Here is a 25,127-nt window from a genome sequence, read left to right as displayed (position 1 = left end):
ATGGGCCCCTAGAGGTGGAATCCCTAGATGTGCACCTCGAACATTTTAATAGATGGTGTCCTCTTATCCCGATGAGGTCGTATCTCGCCAACTGCAGCCTGGTTTTCGAGGGATCACTGAAGGAATTCTGTAGTGAACATTGAATCTCTCAAACATGTGTAGACCGGGAATCCTCAGAGAACCCTAGAATCGGAGTTTTAACGATGAGGGATATGCTTCAGCTCTGCCCTTTTCTGCTTCTGTGGTTTTCATCCATTCATTTTGTTTATTTTCGTATTTTAATTAATAGGTGTTTGAGTTTTTCAATGACGACTTATTTCAAACATACATAGCAGAGCAGAGAAATAATATAAATGATGCCCAGTGACCCAATTTTACCAGCTCAGTGTTTTCTTCATCATAGTTGCCTGAGATCTTTTTAAATTAAATGTTATAGATATGGCTATAAAGCCTCTGTCATTTCAGAAATAACCATTTTGTGAACCTTTTTTTTTTTTTTTAATGTTTAACAGTTAATATACTGGGATAACAGGAATCACAAGTACCCATGACAGTTGGTTTACGTCTTTTAAATAAATTGTTACCATTTGTATAAATTTTTAAGCTTCTTGCAACCTTTTTCCTGCTTAACTGACTGAGCCACCCAGATAAACTTTTAATTTTAGAATAATTTTGGATTTACCGAGGAGTTGTAAAGCTAGCGCAGAGAGTTCCCACATACCCTTCTCCCCCACCTTCCCCTGTCCTATGCTACTTGGTGAATTTGCCCAAACCAGGAAATTAACATTAGTATGTGACTATTAACTAAACTGTAGACTTCATTTGGATTTTACCAGTTGGCCCACTAATGTTGTTTCTCTGTTCCAGGATCCATCCAGAATACCACATGGCACTGAAGGGTTTTGATTTATCTACATCAGTACATATAGGTGTTTTCATAATTATTGTAGAGCGAGCCACCAATGACAGAGCCAGGGTGCCCCCTCTCCCAGTGCTGGACATTCCCGTTGGGTTCCCTTTCTCCTTTGCAAGCAGTGCTGCAATTGGCATGGGTGGGAGTTGCTTCAAGTTGAATGGTGAGAAGTAGAATCACTGCGTGGGAGGGAGTGTGCCTTTCCAGCATAATCCCTGATTGCCAAACCACTCTCCAGGGGCTTTGTTCTGCCTCTTGACTGAGTCCTTACTTGGTGCCAAGCACTTTCCTGAATGCTGTGGTTACAGGCATGAGCAGGACAGTTCCTGCCTTCCAGGGGCAGGGAGGTAGAACTAAATAAATAATGGAAGACCACCACCTGCCCGGGGCCGCAGCAAGGGAGGGGATGGGGCTCCAGGGAGGTGGAATGACTGAAGGGATAGATGCAGAGTGGTGTGATCAGAAGGTGTAGGCAGGAGAGGTGAGATGGGCAGGCAGTGGGGGACCTAAAGGCTCCAGGGAGCTTTACACACACACACACACACACACGCACGCACGCACACACGGTGTGTCCCAACCAGTAACCTACTCTTTCTAGAATGTGCCATGCATATTTCCCTCTTGGGGCTTTTGCTCTTGCTGTTTGCTCAACTTGGAATATTCTTCCCCAGACACCCACCTGGATATGCCCTCACTCCCTTCAAGCCTCAGCTTAAAGGACACCTCCTCTGGGGAGGCCTCCCTGATCACACCTGCTAGCAGAGTCCTTCCCTTGCCCTATCACCCACTGTGCCTCACTCTGCTTTGGTTTAATTCTTCTGGAACTTACTGCTACCAAATGTAATATATATTGATTTGCTTATCTGTCTGCACCGCCCCCCCCCTTACAATGTAATTCCTTGAGGGCAGGGATCTGGTCTGTTTGGCATGGCCCGCTCCCACGGCTACACCAAGCTCATGGGTCCTCAGCGGCTCTTTGTTGACTGAATGAGTGGATGGGCGTTGCCAGGACTGTGATAATCTATGGTGATAGCAGCAAGCATTTAGCACTAGCTTTGTGTAATGCACTCTGCTAAGCTCCTTGATGTCAACTGTTGTCCCCTTAAATCCTCATGTCTGCTCCACGAGCCTGGCTCAAGTTTTATTGTGTGTCCATTTTACAGGGGGAAATGGAAACCAGAGGGGGTGTGGCTGCCTTATGTTGGGGCTGAGATTTGGACCTCTGCCTGACCCCGGGCTCCAGTTGGGCTCAGTCCCTGGCAAATGCTGGGAAAGGGGGAGGCAGGCTGTAGGTTTCAGCCCCAGGTCGTGGAGTCAGACTGGTGTTCATATCCCCTGGGCTGGACTTGGATCCTTGTGCAGAGGGGACTCGGGACAGACCTGCCTGGGCTGGAGTGTTTGGGGGACCCTCCTGCCCTGATCCTGCCTTCTCTGAAAGGGAAGGAAGACTCTCACCTTCTAGCTCGCTGTAACAGGAACTGCCACCCCCACCCCCCAACCTTGGTTTGCAAAACTGAGCCGGGTGGGGAAATGAAGGGCTGGCTTGCTAACCACAGTGAAGACTCATTTGCAAAAGCAAAACAGGGGCAGCAAGGCCCTTCTCTGACCCCAGCAGAAGGGATCAACTTCTGCAGGCCACCTTCTTGCTGGAACCACTCGAGCCCCACCATTGGGCTTGGAGCTTGGAGGCACTTAGCAGCTGCGGGCTTTATAGTCTTGCGACCTCAGTCTTCACCTCTGTTCAATGGGAATAATAATAATAATATTATAGTACATGAAGTGCCAATGAGGAAATGCGTGTAACGCCTTCTCTCCATGCCCGTTTCTGCAAACACTTGGGGGATAGAGGCTGTTATTATCGTGGTGGTGGACACAGTCCGCATCCCTCTCTTGGGCCCCACTCCATGCAGTAGCCACATTTCAGGAATAGTCCTCAGGTTAAACAACAGAGGGGTAAAAGAATATCTTCTAATGCATGCTCTTCTTTTCCTTTTTGAGCAGAATTTGGCATTTTAGATGAACCTCTGTGAGCAGGCTGACAGTGAGTTCTTGGTGGCATAGTGAGGGCCGGACCTGTTCCTGAAAAGCTGAGGCGTGAGACAGGCCAGCCCTCCTGCCTGGGTTTGGGCGGGGAGGGGGTCGCGGGAGGAGAGGGGAGCTGGGAGTGCCCTGTTAGCTATAGGTAACTATGTGAGGCTTCTTGCCTACGGGCTCGCATGGGGCTGGGCCGCAGCCCTGACGCGGGGCCACAAGTAATGACAGTAAGTGAGAAGCAGGGAAGGGGAAGTTGAGAAGCGGAAGGCAAGTCCTCCAGAGTGGGGGCATTTGAGCTGGGTCTTGAGCTGAGCTGAGCGGTCTTTCCTGCTCTTGGATTCCTCAGAGAACCTGCTCCTTCCCTGCAGAGAGCAAGAAGCAGGAAAGCCCTGTGTTTGGAGTTCAGGGACCCCATGAAGGCTCATGGACCCAGGATGAGATCACCCCTTTAAAGAATGAGGGCTTCACCTCTCTGGGGAAGGCTTTCTAGGCCCAGAGGGCCAGGTGGACCGTGACTGGGTGTGTGGTGCATTCACCCTGGGGCACTGGGAGGGGCTTCTAGAAGACCAGGGCTTTCTCTGGCAGTCTGTGATGTCCCTCCGAGCCCTTCCCCTTGACCGTGGCTCTCAGTCAGTGGGGAGGGTCCTGAGCCAGTGTTCTGGCCCAGTTCCTCCCCCTACCCCCCCAGTGAAGCGGGAGGCGTCTGGAAACCCCAGCCTGTCCTGTTGATCATTAACAAGGTGGAAAGGTATTTCTGCCTGTCTTATCTAATGACTGACTCTGGCAGTGGGAGCCGTGAATACGCCTGGCATCTCTCTCTACCTGCTGAGACTTGGCTTGAAAGAAAGGATCTACCTTCATTCGGATTCTAGCCTGTTCATTCCAGGGTTTTCCAAGAGGCCGTTGTGGGAGCAGCTCTCTTGAAAATGGAAAAAGGAAGGGAAAGAGCTGGGCCGCCTTGCCCACAGCTGGCTCTCCGTGAGACGCCCGTGCGTCACTGCCCTGCTGTCTTTGGCATCAAGGCCCAGGCAGGTGGCTGAGTGAATGACTTCAGTTTCCTGAGCCAACTCTGGAAAATGGGGGTTTGTTCCCAAGGTTGGCAGGAAGAGTGAGGAGACGGTGAAGTCAGTTCTGGCACCTAATAAATATTTCATGAGGAGGGTCCGGTCTGTTCTCCGTCCAGATCAGGTGCTTCTACCCTGGGCTTGACCTTGGCAGGGCTCCATTTGCTGCCGGCGGACGTGGTAGGTCAGTGTGTGCAAGCGCCTCCAGGCAGGAGCAGGTGGGTGGTGTCTGAGAACGCCGGCTCTGGGTCCGGACTGGCAGGGCTCGGACCCCCAGCTCACCCAGCCCGCTGGAGCCTCCGTTTCCTCTTCTGCAAAGTGGGCAGGCTGATAACAGGGACCACTCACCTCTTGGGGCTGCAGGAGGCATCCCTCAGACACTGGACACCAAGCACTTGACTGGTGTTTTTTTTTTTTTTTAAAGATTTTATTTATTTATTTGAGACACAGAGATACAGAGAGAGAGGGAACACAGGCAGGGGGAGTGGGAGAAGCAGACTCCCTGCTGAGCAGGGAGCCGGACACGGGGCTCGATCCCAGGACCCTGGGATCACGACCTGAGCCGAAGGCAGACGCTTAACGACTGAGCCACCCAGGCGCCCCTTGACTGGTGTTTGATAGACCAGGAGCTGTCAGAGCCCCTGCTGCCTCTAAGGGTTTCGGGGCTGGGATCCTTGCAAGGATGCTCCTGAGAGCAAGAATCCAGCAGGACCCAGCTGGGCCAGGGTGACGGCCGAGCCGAGGGGCGAAGGAGGGGGTCTGCCCTGGAAAAGACCTCATCCTTCCCTGTGTTGTGGTTAAGAGGACAGGCTTGGGAGCTAAGGCTGCTGGGGTTGAAATCCGGGCTCGACTCGTGTAGCTTTGGAAAGTCACTGACTCTCTGCCTCAGTGTCCCCATCTTTGGAATGCAGATGGTGATATCAGCCTCACGTGAGCTCACACGTGTCAGAATCCCTGGCACACTGCTTGGCTGTACTAGATGTTTCTGTAAATGTAGCTTCCCTTCCCTTTTCTCTTCTCTGGTTTTCTCTGAAGTCAAGAGGTGGGTAGGAAGATGCAAACCAGCATCTTCCATGGGAGGATTCAACATCAGTCAACTTCTAGAATTTTGTCGGAGTTGAACAGAATAGTCTGTGTTCTCGGAACCTTTCTTTTCCTATAAAAAAAAACAAGGACAAAGCATCCGCTGAAAGAGTGAGCATATGTTTACCAGCACCGCTGCTTGTTGGGCTGAGGTTAGGGGAGGGTGTGTTGAAATGAGTGGTTGCTGCTGAGATGGGTCCACGTTTGCCTTCTCCCGGGGCTGTGCACAGACTCCTGGCAGACGTTCACAGAAACCGTGTTCTTGGCTGTCGTCGCTCCTGCCCTCTCGAATCTGTGGGCCCCTGGGCCGGGCCTGGCTCCAGGCCCCCTGCTGGCCACTTCCTCTGGGTTTCTGACTGGCTTATCAGAGGGCTGCATGAGCATCTATTTCTGGCCTGGCTGGAAATAGTCTGGATCCTGGTACAAGGCAAGCCCGGAGTCAGTTCCTGGGATGGAGAAGTAGCCCAGTGGGAGGAAGTCTCTTGACACTGTCCCCCAGGGGAGACCAGGCCCAGGGAACAGGAGTCACCAGTGGTTCCCTTTGCAGGTCCCTTGTGGTCTCCCTGAGTGTGTCAAGGAGAACATCTGTTTGGTATTAGCGTGTTTTTTTTTTCTTTCTTGATACTCTTTATCTTTTAATTGAAAAATGTATTGAGATAATGATAGATTCATGTAAAATTGTAAGAAGTAATACAGAGAGATCTCATGTAGATGTTAGTTTCTCCCAATGGTCCCATCTTGTGAAACTTCAGTGTGCCAAGCACAGCCAGGGTATTGACGTTGATTCAGTCCACTCATGATCTTGTTCAGGTTTCCCAGTTTTACTTGTCCTGTGTGTGTGCGTGTGCATGCATGTAGAGTTCTATACGATTTTATCACATGTACGTTCTTTGTATCTGCCACCACAGTCGAGATACTAGGTAGTTCCATCATGACAAGGATCCCTGGGGTTCCCTCTTAATAACCACACCCACCTCCACATGGAAGGTTTGCATTTGGTAAAATGCACAAATGGTGAGTGTAAGCTCAAATTTACACATAGGGACACCTCTGTGACCACTTCCACACCCCACCTCCCGTCCACATCAGATCTAGACCACTCCCTAAACTGCTGCCCCCAGGAGGTCACCACCGCTGTGACTTCTGTCTCCATCTGTGAGTCCAGTACTGTTCAGTCGGCCTCACTCCCTCGAACCTTTTCTTCTCACCTTTTATAACTCCGAGCCACACTGAGGGTATGGTCTGTGGCATCAGCTATTTCTAGGCAGAATTTAATAATGTCCTATTTCCACTGCCTCTGTGTTGTACAATTCCTGTTGTGTATGGTGGGTGGGACTGGTTTTCTTTTTACCAAAGATAAACTCCTTAAATATATATATATGTATTTATATTCAGTTGAAAAAGGTGAGTTGATTTAAAGACCGGTATTGGACAGAGAGTGCCAGCCCTATGCATATAGGGCAAACTTCGTAAAATTGATAATCAAATGATATTTATATATATATATATTTTTTTTTTAAAGATTTTATTTATTTATTTGAGAGAGAGCATGAGAAGGGGGAGGGTCAGAGGGAGAAGCAGACTCCCCGCCGAGCAGGGAGTCCGATGCGGGACTCGATCCCGGGACTCCAGGATCATGACCTGAGCCGAAGGCAGTGGCTTAACCAACTGAGCCACCCAGGCGCCCCATAATCAAATGATATTTGAGAAAGAGTGTCAGAAGCATAGATGGCTCCAAAAAAAAAAAAAAAAAGCCACACCCAATCAAAAACTGGTCCAGTGAGGGGGTGGGGGTGGGGGGAGGGCGGGTTCTATACATAGTCTGTACTGTGAAGGTCTTCTGTGTAATTTTGATAAAGAATACTGGTTTAAAGCAGAGCAAATTAAAATTTCAGCAGGCTGTGTGAAAGGTGGTGAGCCCTTCTATAATGTCTTAATGGTTTTTGTTCTATCTGCATTCTACCTGTTCTATAACTAAAACATATTTTGAAATGGACTCACTGTTTTTTAACTTAAATTTATATAAAAGGAACTTTGATCCTCAAGTTTAGAGGTGCTAGATGTGTATTTTTTCCAATTCATGTTAAAATACATCACAGTTAAGACCTAACAAAATGTGGATACCATTTAAGGTCCTTCCCCATATCCCGTGACGGGGTTACTCCCATTGAGTTTCCAGTAAGAGGGAGAAAACATTAAACTCAATAACCCCGGAACAGTGAGTATTTAAAGACATTTGTGATGGTCAGTGTTTGGGGTTTTAGCTGGCCAGTTCATAAAGCTCCTCTCTTTCTTGTCATCTCCTGAATTTGGAAACAATTGAGAAACCCGGATAACTGATATACGGCAACAAGAAGGTCTGCTCTTCTTGTGCCTCCTGTGGAGTCTGGCTTAGATGCCGTCTCGGGCCCCTGACCTGCTCACTCTGTCTGGCCCTGGTGGACGCCCACCGGCCTCTTAGAGGCAGCTCCCCCCTAGCGCCAGGGGGACAGATCGGACCAGAACCCGACAAGGAGGCTAAGATGGGCATGTCCAGTTCCTCCTCCTGGACTCCTGTTAGAGAGCATTCCCTGCTCCCCTGGAGACAAGGGGTCCCTGGAGGGAAGAGAAGCTCAGCCAGTTCCTCTAGTATCACTTAAAACTCTGAAACATCTAGAAAACAGTTCATCCAACATTTCTGTGTGAATATGAAGCACGGCCGTAACAGCTACCTCATCATTTGAATGCTGTTATTCCAGAACCTCCTATGGAAGCGCAAGACTGGAATATTCCCCACTGGAGATCAGCACAGTCTCCCTCACCCCCCAATATGTAGGCTTTCAAAGGACTTTCATTCTACAGCTCCTGAAACAGTTTACATTTTACCAGGTTCTTTCAGGTGTATCTGCCTATGGGATGGATATTTGTTCCCATTTTACAGATGAGAAAGTAGAGGCGAAGCCAGAATAAAGAAACCCATCCCGAGTTGGACTTTTAAGTGCATGTCTGCTAGATTCTTCTAAAGTTGGGTTCTTTCTGCTCTCCCACGGGTGACCCTGTTAAAACCGAGGGTTCTGCAGTGCATCTCACTTGTCCATCTAGCTGTCAGGGTAACTGCCGTCCTGTATGTCCAACAGCCCAACACCCTTGGTTTTGTAAAGCAGAGTCTTTCACTGAGACCCAGCAACCCTGAGACGAAGTGAAACCACCGGCGTCGGTGAAGGTGTTCTTAGAGGGTGGTGTGCAAGAACATGCATCCCAACAGCTAGGTTAACCTTGACTGAGACCTCCTGGGGGCCACGGGGTTCCTGTAGTGTAATTTCACTTTGTTGCTAGAGCAGCTCCGTGAAGGAGGTACCCCTGCCATGGTCGGTGCAGGTGGGGAAAGGACAGAGAAGGCAGATGATTTGCCCAAGCTCCCAGGTGCCATTGGGGCAACCTGTCCAAGCTCCGGGACCCCTGCAGGGCTTCCTACCCCTCTCACCAGGTTACCTCCAGCCTTCAGAGCTCCGCCAAGACACACACCCTCAGAGAAGCCTCTCTTCCCCTTGCTGGGAAGAAGCCCCCGTGTAGACTTTTTTCCTCTCCTTTGAGGTGTTTGGCGTGGTTGGAGGCTTCCATGTTCATGTGCTGGTTTGGAGAGGGTCTGTCCTCCGCGGGCTTCTGAGGGTGGGGACCATGTCTGTGTGCTTCCCCCGCACATCCTCAGTGCGATGCTCAGTAGGGGCCTGGCTGATTGAATGGCTGACATGTGGACAGGAAGGTGGGGATAAGTGTGCGAAGGTGTCGAGCCTCAGTGGTCTCTTTTCCCCTTAAATATGGCTGGAGCTTCCCTGAAGATGCCTGAAGCCTGTTGTCAGATGGTACCACTTGAGGACAAGTGCGGGAATCAGGGGAAAGGCCACGTGCCTGGTGTGAGGGTAGGCGGATGTTCTGGGGGCGGGGGGCAGCTTGAGAGTGTGGCCCAGAAAGGGAACAGGGTTTGAAGAATGGGGTCATGGGGACAGTCGGCAAAGGGGGTGGTGGAGTCAGGTGGGGGAGTGGGAGGAGGCTGGAAACCCCGTGTGTGTGTCTGCAGGTGATGGGTGGGGAGGGCCGCGGGAGAGTGGCGGGACCTGGGGAAGGCCCGAGGTGATGCTGGGAAGCCAAGTTTGTGCAGAGATGAGGCCTCGCGATGAGGCTTCTGCGGCTGTGTTATCTTCTTCAAGCAGGAAGCACGGCTGCTGAGCCCCGCCGCAGAGGGACGCGTGGCCTGAGCTCCGGCCACCAGAGCCTATTTGGAAAATGAAGTCGGTCATCTTAATGACTGTGTGCCTTTGGCAAAAATTCCAACCAAAGCAGATCAAGCCCGCCATTTGCTCGTCATCCTCCCCACCAGTAACCCTCACTGTCAGCAAATTGGCGAACTTTTTTTTTCCTACCTTTACACACACAGGTATACATGGACAAATATAGGCATCCTTCCTTAGCGGAGTCTAATGCGTTCCTGGAAACTTGAGGGAGAGCAGCTTTTTTTTTTTTTTTTTTTTGTATACTGTATATCATGTCCTGTTACATGGATATAAATGTTGATGCATTACCAACCGAACCGATTGGCAAAACCCAACCCCAGTGTTGCTTAGTACCCTTAAACACCTGGAGGCCAACCCATCAGCTATTTCTGCATGAGCACAAAGCATTGACAGCAGCAGATACTTAATTATACGATGCTTTAATGAACCTTGTTACTGGGCGTGTTTGCAAACAGTACTGAGGGGACGATATGGTGTTGGCTGTGAATTTTCATTTTTTTTCCTGTCCTCTACTTTGCAACTTAATGGAAATGACAGTGAACTAACCTGTTACAAATACTAGTGAGGTTATCTAAATTGGACTCTGTTTGGTAGAAATTTCTCCTTGTCAGAAATAAATGCTGGGACTCAGGCAGGACTTAGTAGGGTGGGCAGGACCCGAGGTTTGATGCATGATGATTTCCAACATCGGGAGCGCCGGACTTGGTCCCCTCCTGTTGCAGATTGATACACACCAATATTTTCACCGATGCCTGTGCATGAACATCCTACAGCGGGTGTTAATCTGGGTAGTACATTTCGTGTAAAAAAAAATATTTGCAGGTGAGAGTGGGTATTTAGATAGTGAGAATTTGAATGATGATAGACACCTGTGCACAGTATGTCTGTGCACACACGTTTGTACGTGTGGATTCACCTATGTACACGTGCACAGCACCCTATTTACATAAGGTGGTGTGGATTTTTTTTCCACATCAGTACATATGGATCTGCCACTTCAGTTTCCACAACAGATAAATTAAGAGACTGTGGTTTTTTCTTATACCTCATGAGTCTAGCTTTATTCAGTTGCATTAGTAATTTAAAAAATAAGAGCTAACAAGCACCTAGAAGTGGCTGTGTCTTTTATTAGTTGTCATTTCGAGGCACTGTTGTAATGCACATGCACACACACATACTCCTTTAATCCTCAAAGAGCACTATGTAAGAAGATTATTCTTGCTCCTATCACTCACGTGAGGAAGTGGAGGCCCAGAGAGGTGAATTCTGCTGGAAGCACCTGTTAGAAGCTGGGATGCACACCCAGGCCTGCCGGTTCCAGAGTCCATCCCCTGGTCACCAGACACACACTTTGCATAACTTGGGTGGCACATTTGCAATCCTGGCACTAGGATTTGATTTCCAGCTGCATGTCAGAAAGATGATTTGGGATTGACCTAGTTGAGTGCAGGAGGCCTGACCCCCCCATGGCTGCTCTGCACCCCATGGGCAGTGGGGTCATCCTTCAGCAAGGTGCCCCTGTGTGATGCAAGATCAAGTGCGTGTCAACAGAAATGACCAACGGGCCCCTCAGACTTTGCTGATTACCAAATAGAAACCCCCCCCCCCCCCCCCGCTGGTGAGGGGTTTCCTTCCTGCCTTCTTGGGGCTCCTGGTAACCAAGGGGGTTCCGGATAGCGGGCAGCCCTCTGGTTCCTCTGGAGCTGGCGCCTCCTTGCTCAGAAGGCCTAGGAAGTTGTAGTAACAGCTGTGGAGGGCTTGGTGGTGGCCCCACCACCACCTTTTCATGGAGGCCTTAGCCACAGCCCCATCCACAGCTGACTTTCCACCTGTGAATGAGTGTCCTCCCTGGTCTGCATTGATGGCTAGACAAGCCCGTTGGCATGAAGGGGGCACCTCACAATTAGAAGGCCTGCAGCCCTAAGAGTGTGGACTCAGGAGGGCTGCTTTCCACTCCTGGGAGGTACCCGAGAGAACTGAAAACAGGTGTTCAAACAGAAACTTGGATGTGAGTGTTCATAGCCTCACTATTCATAGTAGCCAAAAGGTGGAAACAATCCAAAAATGCCCATCAGCAGAAGAGTGGATAACTAACGTGTAGTCCGTCTATACTGGAATATTACTCATCCGTAGAAAGGAACGCAGTCCCGGCTAGGACACAGAGGAACCTTGAAGACTTGATGCTAAATGAAAAATGCCCGACACAAAAGACCATGTATTGTATGATTCCCTTTGTATGAAATGTCCAGAAAAGGCCGATCTGTAGAGACTGAAAGTAGGTTCGTGGTTGCCAGAGGCTGGCGTGGGGACAAGAGGGGAACGGGGAGTGTTAGCTACAGGGTATAGGTTTGTCTTTGTGGTCATGAAGATGTTCTTAAATTGACTGGTGGTGGTGGTTTGCGCAAGTGAATATATTAGAAGCTACTGAATTGCATGGTTGAAATGGATGAATTGTACAGTGTGTGACCTATATCTTGATAAAGCTGTTCTGTTAAATGAGAGTACATTACCTATAATCCCAGAAACACCTGCTGAGCCAAGATACGTTTGGGGGTACCGAACGCGTGGGGCGGTGACATCTAGTCCTGTCTCCGTCGGGGGGAGCCCAGAGAAGCTGTTCTTTGCAATGGCTGGGACTTGGCCACATCCATCCTTCTGCTGCCTGGAATACATACTGGGCCTCTGACCCCTCAAACATACCGATCCCTGTGTCCCAGGGGGTAGCACAGAGACTACCGGATCCAGTACCTCACATAGCAGGGGCTGCCGCGGGCGGATTCTGCTCGCCGTAGCACTGATTTCTGCCCCTCAAGGCCAGCTTGGTGTGAACGCTGCAACCTTGTGCTTGAGGACAGGGGAGGCAGGCCCCAGAAACAGCCCTCGACCACCAGCAGATGGGGTTTGGGGATAAATAACCCCGGTTCCCTTACTCCGTGGTGGGGCAAGGACTCCCAGAGCCCCTGTGGGATCTGCTCCAGGTACCCACGGAGGGCCAGCTTGACGACCTAGCAGCCTCTTCCTCAGCTCTTTTCCTTGCTGGTCTCACATCCTCGCTCCCCTACCAGTGTTCCTGGGACCACCTCCCAAATAGCCTAAGCCATTCATTGCACAGGTACCCGAGTTCTGCTCTGAGCCAGGCTCTGGTGCACGTGGCCGTGCGTCTCCAGTTGTGAGCGCGGGACAGACAGGATCCCTGTTGTCCTGGGGCTCAGAGGAGGATGCGCCTATACATACAGATGTGCACATGGGGAGCTTTATGGGCCAGTTATAAAAATAACAGGACGAATCATTTCAGGGGTGGGGGTGGAGAAGGCAGGCAATGTTGAGCAGGCGCTCGGGTGAGATCTGCACGAGTCCGGTCAGCTGATGGCAGGGGAGAAAGGGCTAAGCCCCTGCAGAAGGCCTGGTCTCTTCAGGAGCATCATGAATGAGGCTGCCTTTACCTGGGGTGCGGGGGGGGGGGAGGAGGGGAGGGGCGTTGTTGGCATGATGTCATGGAGGTGACGGGTCCTGCTGGAGCGGTCGGTGCCTGCAGCCCTCCCCCGGGACGCGTCTGGCTCCGAAGCTGGCACCAAAGTGGAAGGCAGGACCACTCGCCTCCCTAGAGTGGCTCTTTCTCTTTCGTTCTCTTTCCATGTCTCACGCTTCTTCCTGTCTGACTTGGTACCTATGCGTGTTTGTATCCCTCTCCCTCCTTGTCCAGGTGGCATGTCTGGTGGCTCTGTCCCTCTTTGCCCGTCCGGGGTTCTCCTTTTGTGTTTGTTCATATCTCTGTGTCCATCTCCGGTTTGTGTCCCGGTCGCCCCGACCGCTTCCTCATTCCACAGCTATTTATTGGGTCCACTGGGTACCAGCCACTGTGCTAGGGGCTGGGACACGTCGCTGAGGAAGGGAGCGCCTTCGAGGGAAGAGGTTCCGAGCCCACGAGTCCCACGTGCAGGCCCTGACCTCGGTTCGGTGCTGTGGGGAGAGGGGCTGATATGTATGATAGCAGAAATTGGGGGGTTTTCTGTGAGTTCGATGGTGGTTGAGCTGAAACTGGAAGAGGGAACTCGGAGGGAACCGGGGCCAGAGCATTCCTAGCAGAGGCAGCAGCACGTGCTGATGCCGTGTGCTGGGGGTGACCGCTTGCCAGGTGGCTGGAGCGCCGAGGGCGCAGGCAGGTGGGGCTGGCGGGGTCGACACCGGGCCTGGGTTCTCAGTCCTACGAGCACTGGGATGCAGTCAGAAGGTTTGAAGCCCAGGAGGGTCATGAACATATTTATTTATTTACTTCCTTATTTTTTAAAGATTTATTTATTTTAGGGAGAGCATGCACACACGAGAAGGGGGAGAGGGAGAGGCGGAGGGTCCCTGCTGATCGCAGAGCCTTGTACAGGGCTCGATCTCATGACCCTGAGATCATGAGCCAAAATCAAGAGTTGGACACTTAGCCGACTGAACCACCCAGGCGCTCCAACATGAGCTTATTTAAATTTCATAAAAATGGTTCTGGGGTAACTTCTGTTTACTTCAATAGGCCAAGCAAGAGATCCAGTGACTTGGATGATGGCATTGGCCGTGGGAATGGAGAGAAGTTGACCGAGTCAAGAGTAATTTAGAAAGTAGAACTGGTAATTGCCTGAGGACAGTGTTACAGTATATGAAATTTTTTCTTTATGTACACGTGTCAGAGTTTTATTGTAAGTTTCTTGTAGGGAGAAAAACTTACAGTAGGCCGACTCAGAGATTCTCACCTACAGATATTTTATGGGGAACAAGGATAGTAGATAATCACTGCTAGACTTGATAGGAAAAAAAAATATACTTCTTGCTTCAAGTCACTAGCATCTTGCCCGGCAGTGAGCTGGGTGGGTAACATCCAAGAACAAACTCACCACCCTCAATGTTCTTAGAGGAGGCGTAAACAGTTAAATTGGCAAGGCTAACTTCCTCCTAGAAGGCTGTAAATTTCAGTGCACATAAAGGGTGTTTGTTTTTGGGGAGTGAGGGCAGAGAGAAAAGACTCCACGTTTCTGGGTTCGGTGAAGAATGGGGATCTGGCCCCTATTCCTCTCCCTACCAGGGTTTAGAGGCATCCACGCTCCCAAAATAAAAGGACCACTTATGGTTGAGAAGTGGTTTTTTTTGGGGGGGGGGTTCCTTTTTTTTTTAAGTTCAATTAATTAACAATATAGTGTATTATTAGTTTCAGAGGTAGAGTTCAGTGATTCATCAGTTGCATACAACACCCAGTGCTCATTCCATCACGTGCCCTCCTTCATGCCCACCACCCAGTTACCCCATCCCCCCCCACCTCCCCTCCAGCAAGCCTCAGTTTCTTTCCTATGCTTAAGAAGTCTCTTACGGTTTTTCTCCCTCTCTGGTTTCATCTTGTTTTATTCTTCCCAGGTTTTTTTTTGTTTTTGTTTTTGTTTTTGTTTTTTTTACTAACCAGAATCATGCTGTAGGTATTGTTCTTTGATGTGCTTGTTGGAGATGTTCTCAGCCTAGCACACTCCTTTTATCCATTCTGTATTCCACAGAAATAGATGTTTGGGTTGCTTCATTCTGCTGTTATAATTATGCCCACTTTTGTGCACAAACCTGAGCACAGGGGCTGGAATTTGTGGGGAAGAGTGTCAATTTGAGCCCTTGGCAATCTGAGGTGAAGGCGTGTTGACTTGGCATTTAGCAGGTGGCAGGCCGTGCATGCTGACTCGGGCAAGAGGGCGGCTGGACTGTGGATTTGGGACCCACAGGCCGATGGCATCGTGTGTGACAGGGACGTGACTGGTTTTGCTTTTAATTTTTGGGTGTTTTCTGGGAAACTCGATCTCTCCCTCTATTCTAAATGAAAGCCTTGCTGGATAGAGTATTCTTGGCTGTAGATTTTTTCCTTTTAGCAGTTGGAATTTATCATGCGAGAAGTGGTTTTTAAAACTTTCTGGTTTGCAACAATTTTAGACTCATGTGAACATTGCAGAAATAGTACAGGATTTCTGTGTACCGTTCATCCGGCTTCCCCCGGTGATAACATCTTTCTTGTTCAGTCACCAAACCCAGGGCACTGACACCGCTACGGTGTGATTAAAATACAGACCTGGGAGGCGCCTGGGTGGCTCAGTCGGTTAAGCGTCTGCCTTCGGCTCAGGTCATGATCTCGAGGTCCTGGGTTTGAACCTCGTGTTGGGCTCCCTGCTTGGTGGGGAGTCTGCTTCTCTCCCTCCCTCTGCACCTGCACCCTGTGCTTCGTGCTCCCGCGCACGTGCTCTCTCTCTCTCTCTCTCTCTCTCAAATAAATCTTTAAAAAATAAAAACTAAAATAAAATAAATTACAGAACGGAACTGGTTTTCGCCATTTATTTTACGTGAACCCGGGTTTGGTTTGGTGGCTTTCTCACGTGTATAGGATTGTGTAAATACTGCCACACACGGTGCAGAACAGATGCACCCATTTAAAGTCTTTCCACATTCCTTCATGACTCCTGTCCGCCAAGCTGTTTTCGGTCTGGCTAGACCCATGGGAAGAAAGTAGAGAGCTTCCGGTTCATTCCGTCCCTCTCCTTCCTGATTGCATTCACTGCACCCCCACTCCTGTTGCTACCTGTGCATGAACCTTTCCTGCTGTTTCAACCCTGACTCTAAATGCCATTGTTCACCTGTTGGCTTCCTCCATTCCAGGTCCACGCTCCCTCCCTCGCCTCCCATTTCCAGGGACACCTTTTTGCCTGTTTCTCTCTTCAGTACAAGGACTGAGATGTACATGCCAGGACTCTCAGGGTTGCAAGTGATAGAAACTCAGGTCACGCTAACCAAAGCTAAAAAGAGAATTTGTTGTGTAGGGGCTCAGATAGTACATCCAGGCTCAATCTTTTCTTTCTCAGGGGCAGGCAGCATGCTCCCCGTTACCCCCAGACTCCTGTTTTATCAGCCAAGCAGCAGCAGCAAGAGAAATTTTATAAATATCTCTGGCCAAAAAAGTGCCAAGAGGATGCTGGTGGGCCATGTGCTTGTCCCTGAACCAATCACGGTGCCCCAGCGTGGGGCACCTTGGTCATTCCCAGGACCCTTGGGCCCCCTCTTTGACTTGTTGTGGTCGGTGGTGAGGAGAGGCAGATCAGCTTCATCTGAGGCACTTAGAATGGGTCCATTCCAGGAAAGGTGCTGTTTTGACGGGAAAAATGGGGAGGAAGGGACTGGTCGAACTTGTCTCTTCGGGACAGTCCATGGTCATCCTGTGGCAGGGAGGGAGATCTCCCCTGGGTCGGGTGGCTATCCTGTGGGGTGGGGGGAGGAGTCACCTATGGGTCATTTGGCCATCCTATGGGGCGCAGGGTCGTCCCTGGGTCAGGTGGCCATCCTGTGGGGGGAGCGGTCACTCTTGGGTCAGCTGGCCATCCTGGCCCAGTTTGGTTAGGAGTGGGTTGGAGTCCTGCAGCAGCAGGGGTTATGGGGAAGATAGATTTCTTCTTGTTTCTATCGTCCGTTGCTATATAACTATCCCAGTACTTAGTAGCTTAGAACAGCAAGCTTTCTACTTGCATATAATCCTGCAGTTTGGACAGGGCTGAGGGGCTGGGGAGTAAAGGAGCTGGGCGGTGCATATGGGGCGCGGGCGCTGTGGCTACGTCCTCGGGTGCAGTGAACTCTGGCTTCTGATGGGCCCGTCTTAATTGTCTTTTAGTGGATATCATGGAAATCAAGGAAATCCGCCCAGGGAAGAGCTCCAAGGATTTTGAGCGTGCAAAAGCTGTCCGCCAGAAGGAAGACTGCTGCTTTACCATCTTGTACGGCACCCAGTTTGTTCTCAGCACGCTCAGCTTGGCAGGTGAGTGCGCCTCCGTGTGCTCTTCTCCCTGCCTGTGCCTGGCTGTGTCCTAGGATGTTCTGTAGTAGCAGAAGCCTCACACCTGCCTGCCCCTAATGTGTGTTTGGGGGCATCATGGTTTTGAATTCTAACCCTGTCCTGTTCTAGCTGTGTGCCTTTGGGCAAGTTACTCAACCTCTCTGAGCTGCAGTTTGCTCAGCTGTGAAACGGGGAAAATGGTAATGCCGGCCTCACTGGGACATTGTAAGCATTATGTTAAGGGCCTGCTTGACTCATGCAGGTAGGTGAAGGCAGGCTATAGTTTTCATCCAGCAGAGCCTGGCCCGTACTGTATATTCAATTGAACTGGAGAAACTTCCCGAAATCTTAGATCTCACACATATGTGCACACACACAGACACATGCATGCTCACACATGTACACACAATACACTTACACACACACGTGTGCATGCACGTGTGCACTCACATAGACACATGACCTGCAGGGGAGATTTCCAGCCATCCCTATGAATTCACCCAAAAGCAAAGGGGCCTCTGAGAGGCCAGAGAATGAACTGTGGAAAAGCTCAGGCACTTGACTCGGGGGCAGAAGCTTGTCACCCCCTTCAGGTCCACTTCTAGAATTCATTGACTTAGAACCGTGTGTACAGCTGGGAGTGATGAGAGAAAATAAATCCCATTAAAAGTAGACCCAAGTGGGAGGAAACGATGAAAGCTGAGCAGTGTCAGGGACATTTAAATTAGGGCCCAGTAGCTCTCGTTGATTTGCTCTCTCGCTTGCTCAGCACACACCTTTGAACACGTACTCTGCACTGGGCTGGAGGCCACTGGGGCTATAGGGCCCAATAAGCCCGGTTGCTGCCTTTCAGGAGCTCACAGTACACTGGGATAAGAGCTACAGTCCATTCACAATACAGCATGCTGTCGGAGTGCAGAGGGCCAATTTCAGGGAAGCCTTTGCGGAGGAGGTGACTTTTAAATTGGGTTTTGAGGCATCAGTAGGAGTTGGGAGGAAAGAGGGAGGCCAGTCCAGGGAGAGGGTGTTCCACGTGTGAGGGCTTGAAAGGGAAATAGCAAGCTGGGTGTGGGACATGGTGAGTGGACGTCTGACTGATGGTGTGTGGTTGGTGCAGAGATGGGGCAGGAGAGAGGGGCCTGTGCCCATGAACTTCAGAATTTTGTCCACTTAGCCCTGCTGCAGGTTGAGGCCTGGTGGTTCTTGGTAGGGAGACCACGAGAGCCCAAGTGGGTCTTGGAGTCCAGGTTGCTAACTCTGTTCCACTCTGGGGTCTTCCTTTTAGAGCTCTAGAATTTAGGCCCAGGAGAGAGATGGGCAAGACCTGGATTCAGATCCCAGCTTCCCACTTACGGGCTCTGGGACAGGTCTCCTAACACTTCTGAGCTTAAGCCTCTCCTCATTCCCATGGGAAGAGGGAGAGCAGAAACCTTGGCATGCTCTCGTCCAGATAAACAAGGTACCTGGTCCTTAGGAGATGGTTAATAGCTCAAGGAGTGTCTGCGTGGCTAGCTCCCTTGTACTGATGAGGAAATGAGGCACAGAGGGGTTAAGGAGCCAGCTGAATGTCACGCAGCCCCAAAGTGGTGCCGTGGGACTTGTCAGCGATGCCAAGCCCTTCTCTGCTGCTTGGTGCTGCCTCTCTCCTCTCTCTCCCTGGCCTTGATGAGAAACGGGAAATGCTGAGGGCGGCTCAGGATTGTGGTGGGAATTATCCCAGACCCTGCACCTTATTCACTAGCATAGGGGTAAAAACTAAAACTCTTGGGGGAAAAAAATTGTCCCACTTGTCACCCTTGCTGTAGAAGGGTCATCACGGGCATGTGGCTTTATCTCGGACAAAAAGCAGGTCTTAGAACCATGAAGGTGTGAAGGAGATGCCCTCTTGGCGCCCTTGAGCAAAACCGGAAATGGGTCCTGGCTCCTCCTGTCCCCGTGGTCTGTATGGGGCTGGGATGGCCCAGGGCCCCGATTGCTCTGCAGAGGTCTTCCCAAGGGAGTAACGCCATTTCTGTCCGTGTTCACCTTCCAGCTGACTCTAAGGAAGATGCGACTAAGTGGCTCTCGGGCTTGAAAATCTTACACCAGGAAGCAATGAGCGCGTCCACACCCACCATTATCGAGAGGTACTGACTTTTGCTTATCTTGCCTTCCCACATTCATTGATTCCGCTCCCTTTAGCCAACATGAGCGAAGGAAAGCAAAGTGGGGCGTTTCCTCTTGGAGGCTCGTGGAGGGTCCCGAGTGCGTCAGGTTCCCGGTAGATGCAGCGGGCTCCCCAGCATCTCCCCAAAGAGCCTCTCTCAGTGTTGGGCCGTGCTTGGCCGCCTGGGGTGAGGCGCATGCTGAAACCCAGACAGAAACAGGCATTGGTGGTGTTTGAGGGGAGGACAGAGGGCTTCCTTCTTGTAGGATTAGGAAGGGATTCAGCCGACTCACCAAAGGACAGTCCCATACAGGGTGTGGGATTTGCCACCCACTCAGGATGGCCTTGTCTGTGCGTCTGTGTCGTGGAGGTCCGTGTGGGATTGACATGTGAATGATTGTCCCCTCGGTTAAAACCCTCTGATTCCCGCCGTTTTTCTCATCAGCTTTTTGGGGGGGATAATGAACAGAGAGGATTGTCCGTTTAAAGAGTGCCAGCCTCTATGCGTTGTGGGGGGGTCCTCTTGGCTCAGCTAGGGCGTCTCAACAACAAGGAGAGAAAACTGCTTCTTCCCGAGCTGCTCGAGTTAGCAAGTTGGAAAGCTTTTGTTTCCAGTATCCTTTGTCCCCATTCCATAGAACTAACCGAAACTGGGGCTGTTTACTAACTCACTCTCTCTCTGTCTCTATCTCAACTCTCTTCCCAGTTGGCTGAGAAAGCAGATTTATTCAGTGGATCAAACCAGAAGAAACAGGTAAGATTCGTTCGTATTTGTGTGGTTTTCTCCAGATCGTATTGGCCTCTAATGTTCTTTCTTGAAACGGTCCACGGCCACCGGAGCATGTTTTGTGGTGTGGGAAGGCCCTCGTGCGGTCCGGCTGGACCTGCCAGGTGCCGGACGCCGTGCCAAGCGCTGGGGGCTGATGGTGACACAGCCCTCACCTGGCTGGAGCCTCACTTCCGTGGATGTTCAGGTCCATCTGCAGAGAAGGCTGCTGTGCCGTGGAGCACTTGGACCTCGTTCTTGAGGCCCTCACATTTGAGCACCTTCTGTGTCCTGGGGAGACACAAGATTGCCCACGCACCTGCCCTACTTTGTGGTGGGAGAGAGGTTGACCGTAAGGAAGGAAAGCAGGTTGACTTGCGACAGTTAGACGGGCCGGGCAGACATGAGCTGGGGAAGTGATCAACGTAGAAACATGTAATTCAGTGTATATGTTCCCCAAACGGTGCGTCTCGGAGCGGTTCCCCGTCAGCGAGGTGCTCCGTGTGGGACATTTTTGTAACAAACATGGTTTGACCTTGGACTTGGCAGCATGATTTCCTTACTGAGGAGAAATCGTTTGCTTCCTGATGGACGTAGAGTTGCTCCCGGTCCATTAGTATCATGAATACTGCTGCTTAGAAACCTTGGGGTCTCCCTGTTTGTATGCATGTGTGAGGAGGAGACAAACAGGACAAAGAGGATCGAGTCCTAGAGGAGGGATCCCAGCAGCGAAGTGTTTTCTGGTCTGATGTTTTGAGAGAGGTGGTAACAATTTGTATTTCTCCCCGTGGTGCAAGAGGGCGCGCCTTTCCTTACTCCCTGTATTACCAGACCTTTGGTGATCCTGACGGGTGAAAGGCAACGCAGATATTTGCTTAAATTTGTATTTATTTTTGAGTAAAGTTGAACATTCTCTCTTCCATTTTTTTAGGTTTTGATCCAGTTATTATTAATAATGTAATGATAAATCCTACCATTTATTGAGCACTCAGCCTGCCACACACAGTGCTCAGTGCTTTAAATTATTGTGTCATTTTAGCCTCGTATAAGACCTTCTTAAAAAATTTTACGTCATTTTCCTTCCTTCTATTCTGTGTTAAGATCTGTCAGCATGATACGTGAGGCCCCAGCTAACCTCTCCAGCTCCCCCCGGTGTCCCTTTCCATCTCTGAGGCCCCTGGGTGTCAGGCCAGTGTCCTGCAGCAGCTGGTGACCTCAGAGTTTGGCTGTGTGTCGCGTGCTTGCTCCCACGCACGCCGCCCGATGGGATGATGGAGAAGCGGTCCCTTGCAGTGGTGAAACGTTCAGTAATGATGTAAGGCCCGCCAGAAGCGCACCCCGCGTCCCCCTGTCCACCCGCCCTCCCTCCTCCATCCGTCCAGCATTCACCGGGCTGCGCTCCGGTGTTAGGGAGGTGGATCTGGGGAGGTCCCTGCGTTGGAGGGTTTTGTTCACACTGGTCTCTTTCAGCCACCAAGGTGGGGCCTCCCTGGTGTTTCCTTTCTGTTGTGGCTTAGGGGTGATTCATTGTTGAGGTTGGCGCAGGGATGACGGACGGAGCCCCCCCGGGCCCTCTCCCCATGCACGGGGCGGTCCAGGGTTATTGATTTGGTTTGGAAGTCCGCCTCTCCATCTTGTCAGGGCAGCCTCCCTCTGGCTGTCTTGCTCAGAATGGATTCCTGCACCTCCTCCCCAGAGACCCGTCTTTCCGTTGGCCAGTCCAGAACCTTCGGCAGAGAGGAAGTCTGTTTGCGGACTCGATGCCCCTATTCCTCGCTTCCCGTTCGCTCTCCCCGACCTTCCTCCCAGTGGGCAGAGCCCCGCTGCTCTGTCAACATGTGGAAAAGCCCACCTTTCCTGTGGGCCTGGGAGGCCGGAGGGAGCTTTTCAAAAGGAACTCTGACCAAGGTCCCAGTGAAAGGGCAGCTGACTGACTTCTGCTCTGCCAGTTTCCCCTCCCTTCCTGTCACCCACGGCTGGTGGCGTTTCCTGAAGGAAAACAAAGCAGTGGCCCAAGCCAAGGAAAGACTCGGGCAGCAGTGGGAGGCGGGCTCGAAGCCGGCTCCCAGCGCTTCCCTTGGCCGGCACGCCTCGTCCCCTGCGGGGCGTCCTGAGGGGGCAAATGGTAGCAGCTGACCCTTGCCGGGGGGTCGGTGTGCAGCAAGCCGGCGTACCCAGCGCGTCGCGTGCTCTCGGAGTTGGGGCCTGCTTCTGGAATGCTCGCAACCCGGGGGGCTCGGTACCCTTGGATCCATTTGGTGAGGACAGTGAGGCCGAGCAGAGTTACGGGACTTGGCTGCGGCAACTCGGCTCGCGGGGCGGGGCCCCAGGTGCGAGGCTTACCCATCACGACCGACGACACCATGTTGCTTGTCTTCTGTTATAATCTGTGCTCAGGAAAGCCGGTCAAAGGCAGAAAGCTTCCCCTCCCACCGCCCGCCCCCCACAGCCTGTAAGTGAAAACTGTTTAGTTGGTCTGATTGTGGTAACATCGACACAACATAAAAGCTACCATTGTAAGCGCCTGCCTCCGTGAGATTACGTGCATTCGTACTGGCGTGTGTTCATCACTGTCATCCTCTTCAAGCGCTCTTCGCCTCGCACAGCTGAAGCTCTGTCCCCGTAACGGTCCCCCCTTCCTCCTTCCCCGCCCCCGATAACACTCTGCTCCACCTCCCGTGGCCACCCTAGGAGTGTGACGGCGCTCGGCACCTCGCACGGAGCGGAGTCAGGCCGTCTTTGTCCTTGGGGGGCTGGCTTGCTTCACTTAGGGCAGCGTCCTCGTGGTTCATCCATGTTCCTGTGACAGGGGTCAGAACTGCCCTCTTTTTTAAGGCTGTGTAATATTCCCTGGGAGGTGGAGCCCATGTGTTGTTGATCCGTTCATCTGTTGATGGACACTTCGATGGCTTCCCCCTTTTGGCTGTTGTGAGTATGGTTGCTGTGAACATGGGTGTGCAAGCCCCTGCTCTCAGTTCTTGTGTACGTGGCCCAGAAGTGGAATTGCTGAATGCAGCGGTAGTACGGCTCCATTCTTAGATGCAGCGCCCTGCTGCTTGCCATGGTGCTGGCGGCCTTCTGTCCTACCAGCGCTCCGTTCTTCCCACTTCTTGCCCGTGCTTGTTTCCCCTGCCTGCCTGCCTGCCTGCCTTCCTTCCTGCCTGCCTGCCTTCTTTCCTTCCTTCCTGCCTTCCTTCCTGCCTGTCTGCCTTCCTTCCTGCCTTCCTTTCTGCCTTCCTTCCTGCCAGCCTGTCTTCCTTCCTGCCTGCCTTCCTGCTTGCCTGCCTTCCTTCCTTCCTCCCAGCCTGTCTTCCTTCCTGCCAGCTTGTCTTCCTTCCTTCCTTCCTTCCTTCCTTCCTTCCTTCCTTCCTTCCTTCCTTCCCTCCATCCCTCCCTCCCTCCCTCCCTCCCTCTCTCTCTTTCTTTCAAATAATAGTTATCTTAATGGGTATGAAGTAGTAGCTCATTTTGGTTTTGTTTTGCATCTTCCTCATTGCTAGGGATGTTGAGCATTTTTTCATGTGCTTTTTACCATTTGTCTTCTCTGGAAAAATGTCTGTTCAGGTCCTCCTTTGCCATTTTAAAATTTCATCTTACAATTTTAGCCCTTATTCAACTTCCAAGTGTTGACCCTGGGATAGGAACTATATAACCTATTATTTTTCATTCATTCTATTGTTCGTTATGCTTTTCTTTAGCATTACCTTTTGAAAAAGTGCACATAGATTTTTTTTTAAATATAAAAGTAATTCATGTTCATTATAGAAAATTTTATAAATTCTGAGAACTAGAATCTGTATAAATGTGATATTAATAAATGTTACATACCATGAACCCCAGCTACAGTTTGTTTCAGCTTTGTTTTTTTACTTGTTTATTTTACTTCATTAAAATCTAATTACACATATGATCTTTTTTCCTATTCTTCTTTAATTTCTAAATTTGGGGAGGGGCGCCTGGGTGGCTCAGTCGCTTAAGCATCCGCCTTTGGCTCAAGTTGTGATCTCAGGGTCCTGGGATCGAGCCCCGCATCGGGCTCCCTGCTCAGCGGGGAGCCTGCTTCTCCCTCTTTCTCTGCTGCTCCCCCTGCTTGTGCATGTGCACACGTGCGTGCTCTCTCTCTCTCTCAAATAAAATCTTTAAAAAAAATAAATTTGGGGGCGCCTGGGTGGCTCAGTTGGTTAAGCAACTGCCTTCGGCTCAGGTCATGATCCTGGAGTCCCTGGATCGAGTCCCGCATCGGGCTCCCTGCTCAGCGAGGAGCCTGCTTCTCCCTCTGACCCTCCCCCCTCTCATGTACTCTCTCTCATTCTCGCTCTCTCAAATAAATAAATAAATCTTTAAAAAAATAAATAAATAAATAAATTTGGGGTTAACTTTACATTTAGAGAAAAGTTGAGAAGATAGTACAGGAAGTCCCCAAATACCTGTCTGCCCAGGTTTCTCTCATGCTCCCCTCGTGCATTGCCACGTCGTGTTTGTGGAAACTGAGGAAACAGCATTGGCACAGGACTCTGAAGTGAGCCCTGGACTTGATTGGGAGCTCACTATTTCCCCACCGACGTGCTCTTCCTGGTTCCAGATCTAACCGCCGCCCACCCCGTTACACTGCATTGTTCTGCCCCTTGGTCTACTCTGGGTCGGGACAGTTTCTCCATCTTCCCTGACGACCTTGACGGTTTTGAGGAATACATCCAGGTATCTTCTAGCATCTCCCTTAGTTCGTGTTGGTCTGACATTTTTGTCATGATGAGGCAGGAGTCATGGGTAGGCTGAGGTTGTGGGTGTTTGGGAAGAATATCACAGAGGGGAAGGTCTTCTTTATCCTGTCATCACATTGAGGGCTGTGTGTTCTCTTCGGGGCTTGTCAGTGGTGATGTCACTCTTGATCCCCTGGCCAAGGTGGTATTGGGAAGATGGCCCTTTGTAAAGTCACCCCCACCACCATTCTTTGGGAACAAATAGCTGAATCCAGCCCACCTAAAGGAGGCGAGGATTAAACCATTTTCACATCACGTTACA

The 25,127-nt window shown here is 50.9% G+C and overlaps 1 protein-coding gene across 5 annotated transcripts in view; it reads left to right on the top strand.

The window, feature by feature from the left end:
- The window catches only part of PLCG2 (phospholipase C gamma 2), a 172,260-nt gene that overhangs the window by 66,089 nt on the left and 81,044 nt on the right, over window positions 1–25,127 (top strand). For all 5 annotated transcript variants that reach the window (XM_078063830.1, XM_078063829.1, XM_078063828.1 and 2 more), the window contains 3 exons: window positions 17,032–17,175; window positions 19,226–19,319; window positions 20,046–20,093. In XM_078063830.1, the coding sequence (XP_077919956.1) occupies window positions 17,032–17,175; window positions 19,226–19,319; window positions 20,046–20,093 (286 nt within the window). The remainder of the gene's footprint in view (window positions 1–17,031; window positions 17,176–19,225; window positions 19,320–20,045; window positions 20,094–25,127) is intronic.

This window comes from Halichoerus grypus, chromosome 15 (genome assembly GCF_964656455.1).
Source record: "Halichoerus grypus chromosome 15, mHalGry1.hap1.1, whole genome shotgun sequence".
Lineage (NCBI taxonomy): Eukaryota > Metazoa > Chordata > Mammalia > Carnivora > Phocidae > Halichoerus > Halichoerus grypus.
The sequence above is the reverse complement of the archived record's forward strand: the minus strand, read 5'-3'. Positions and strand labels throughout refer to the sequence as shown.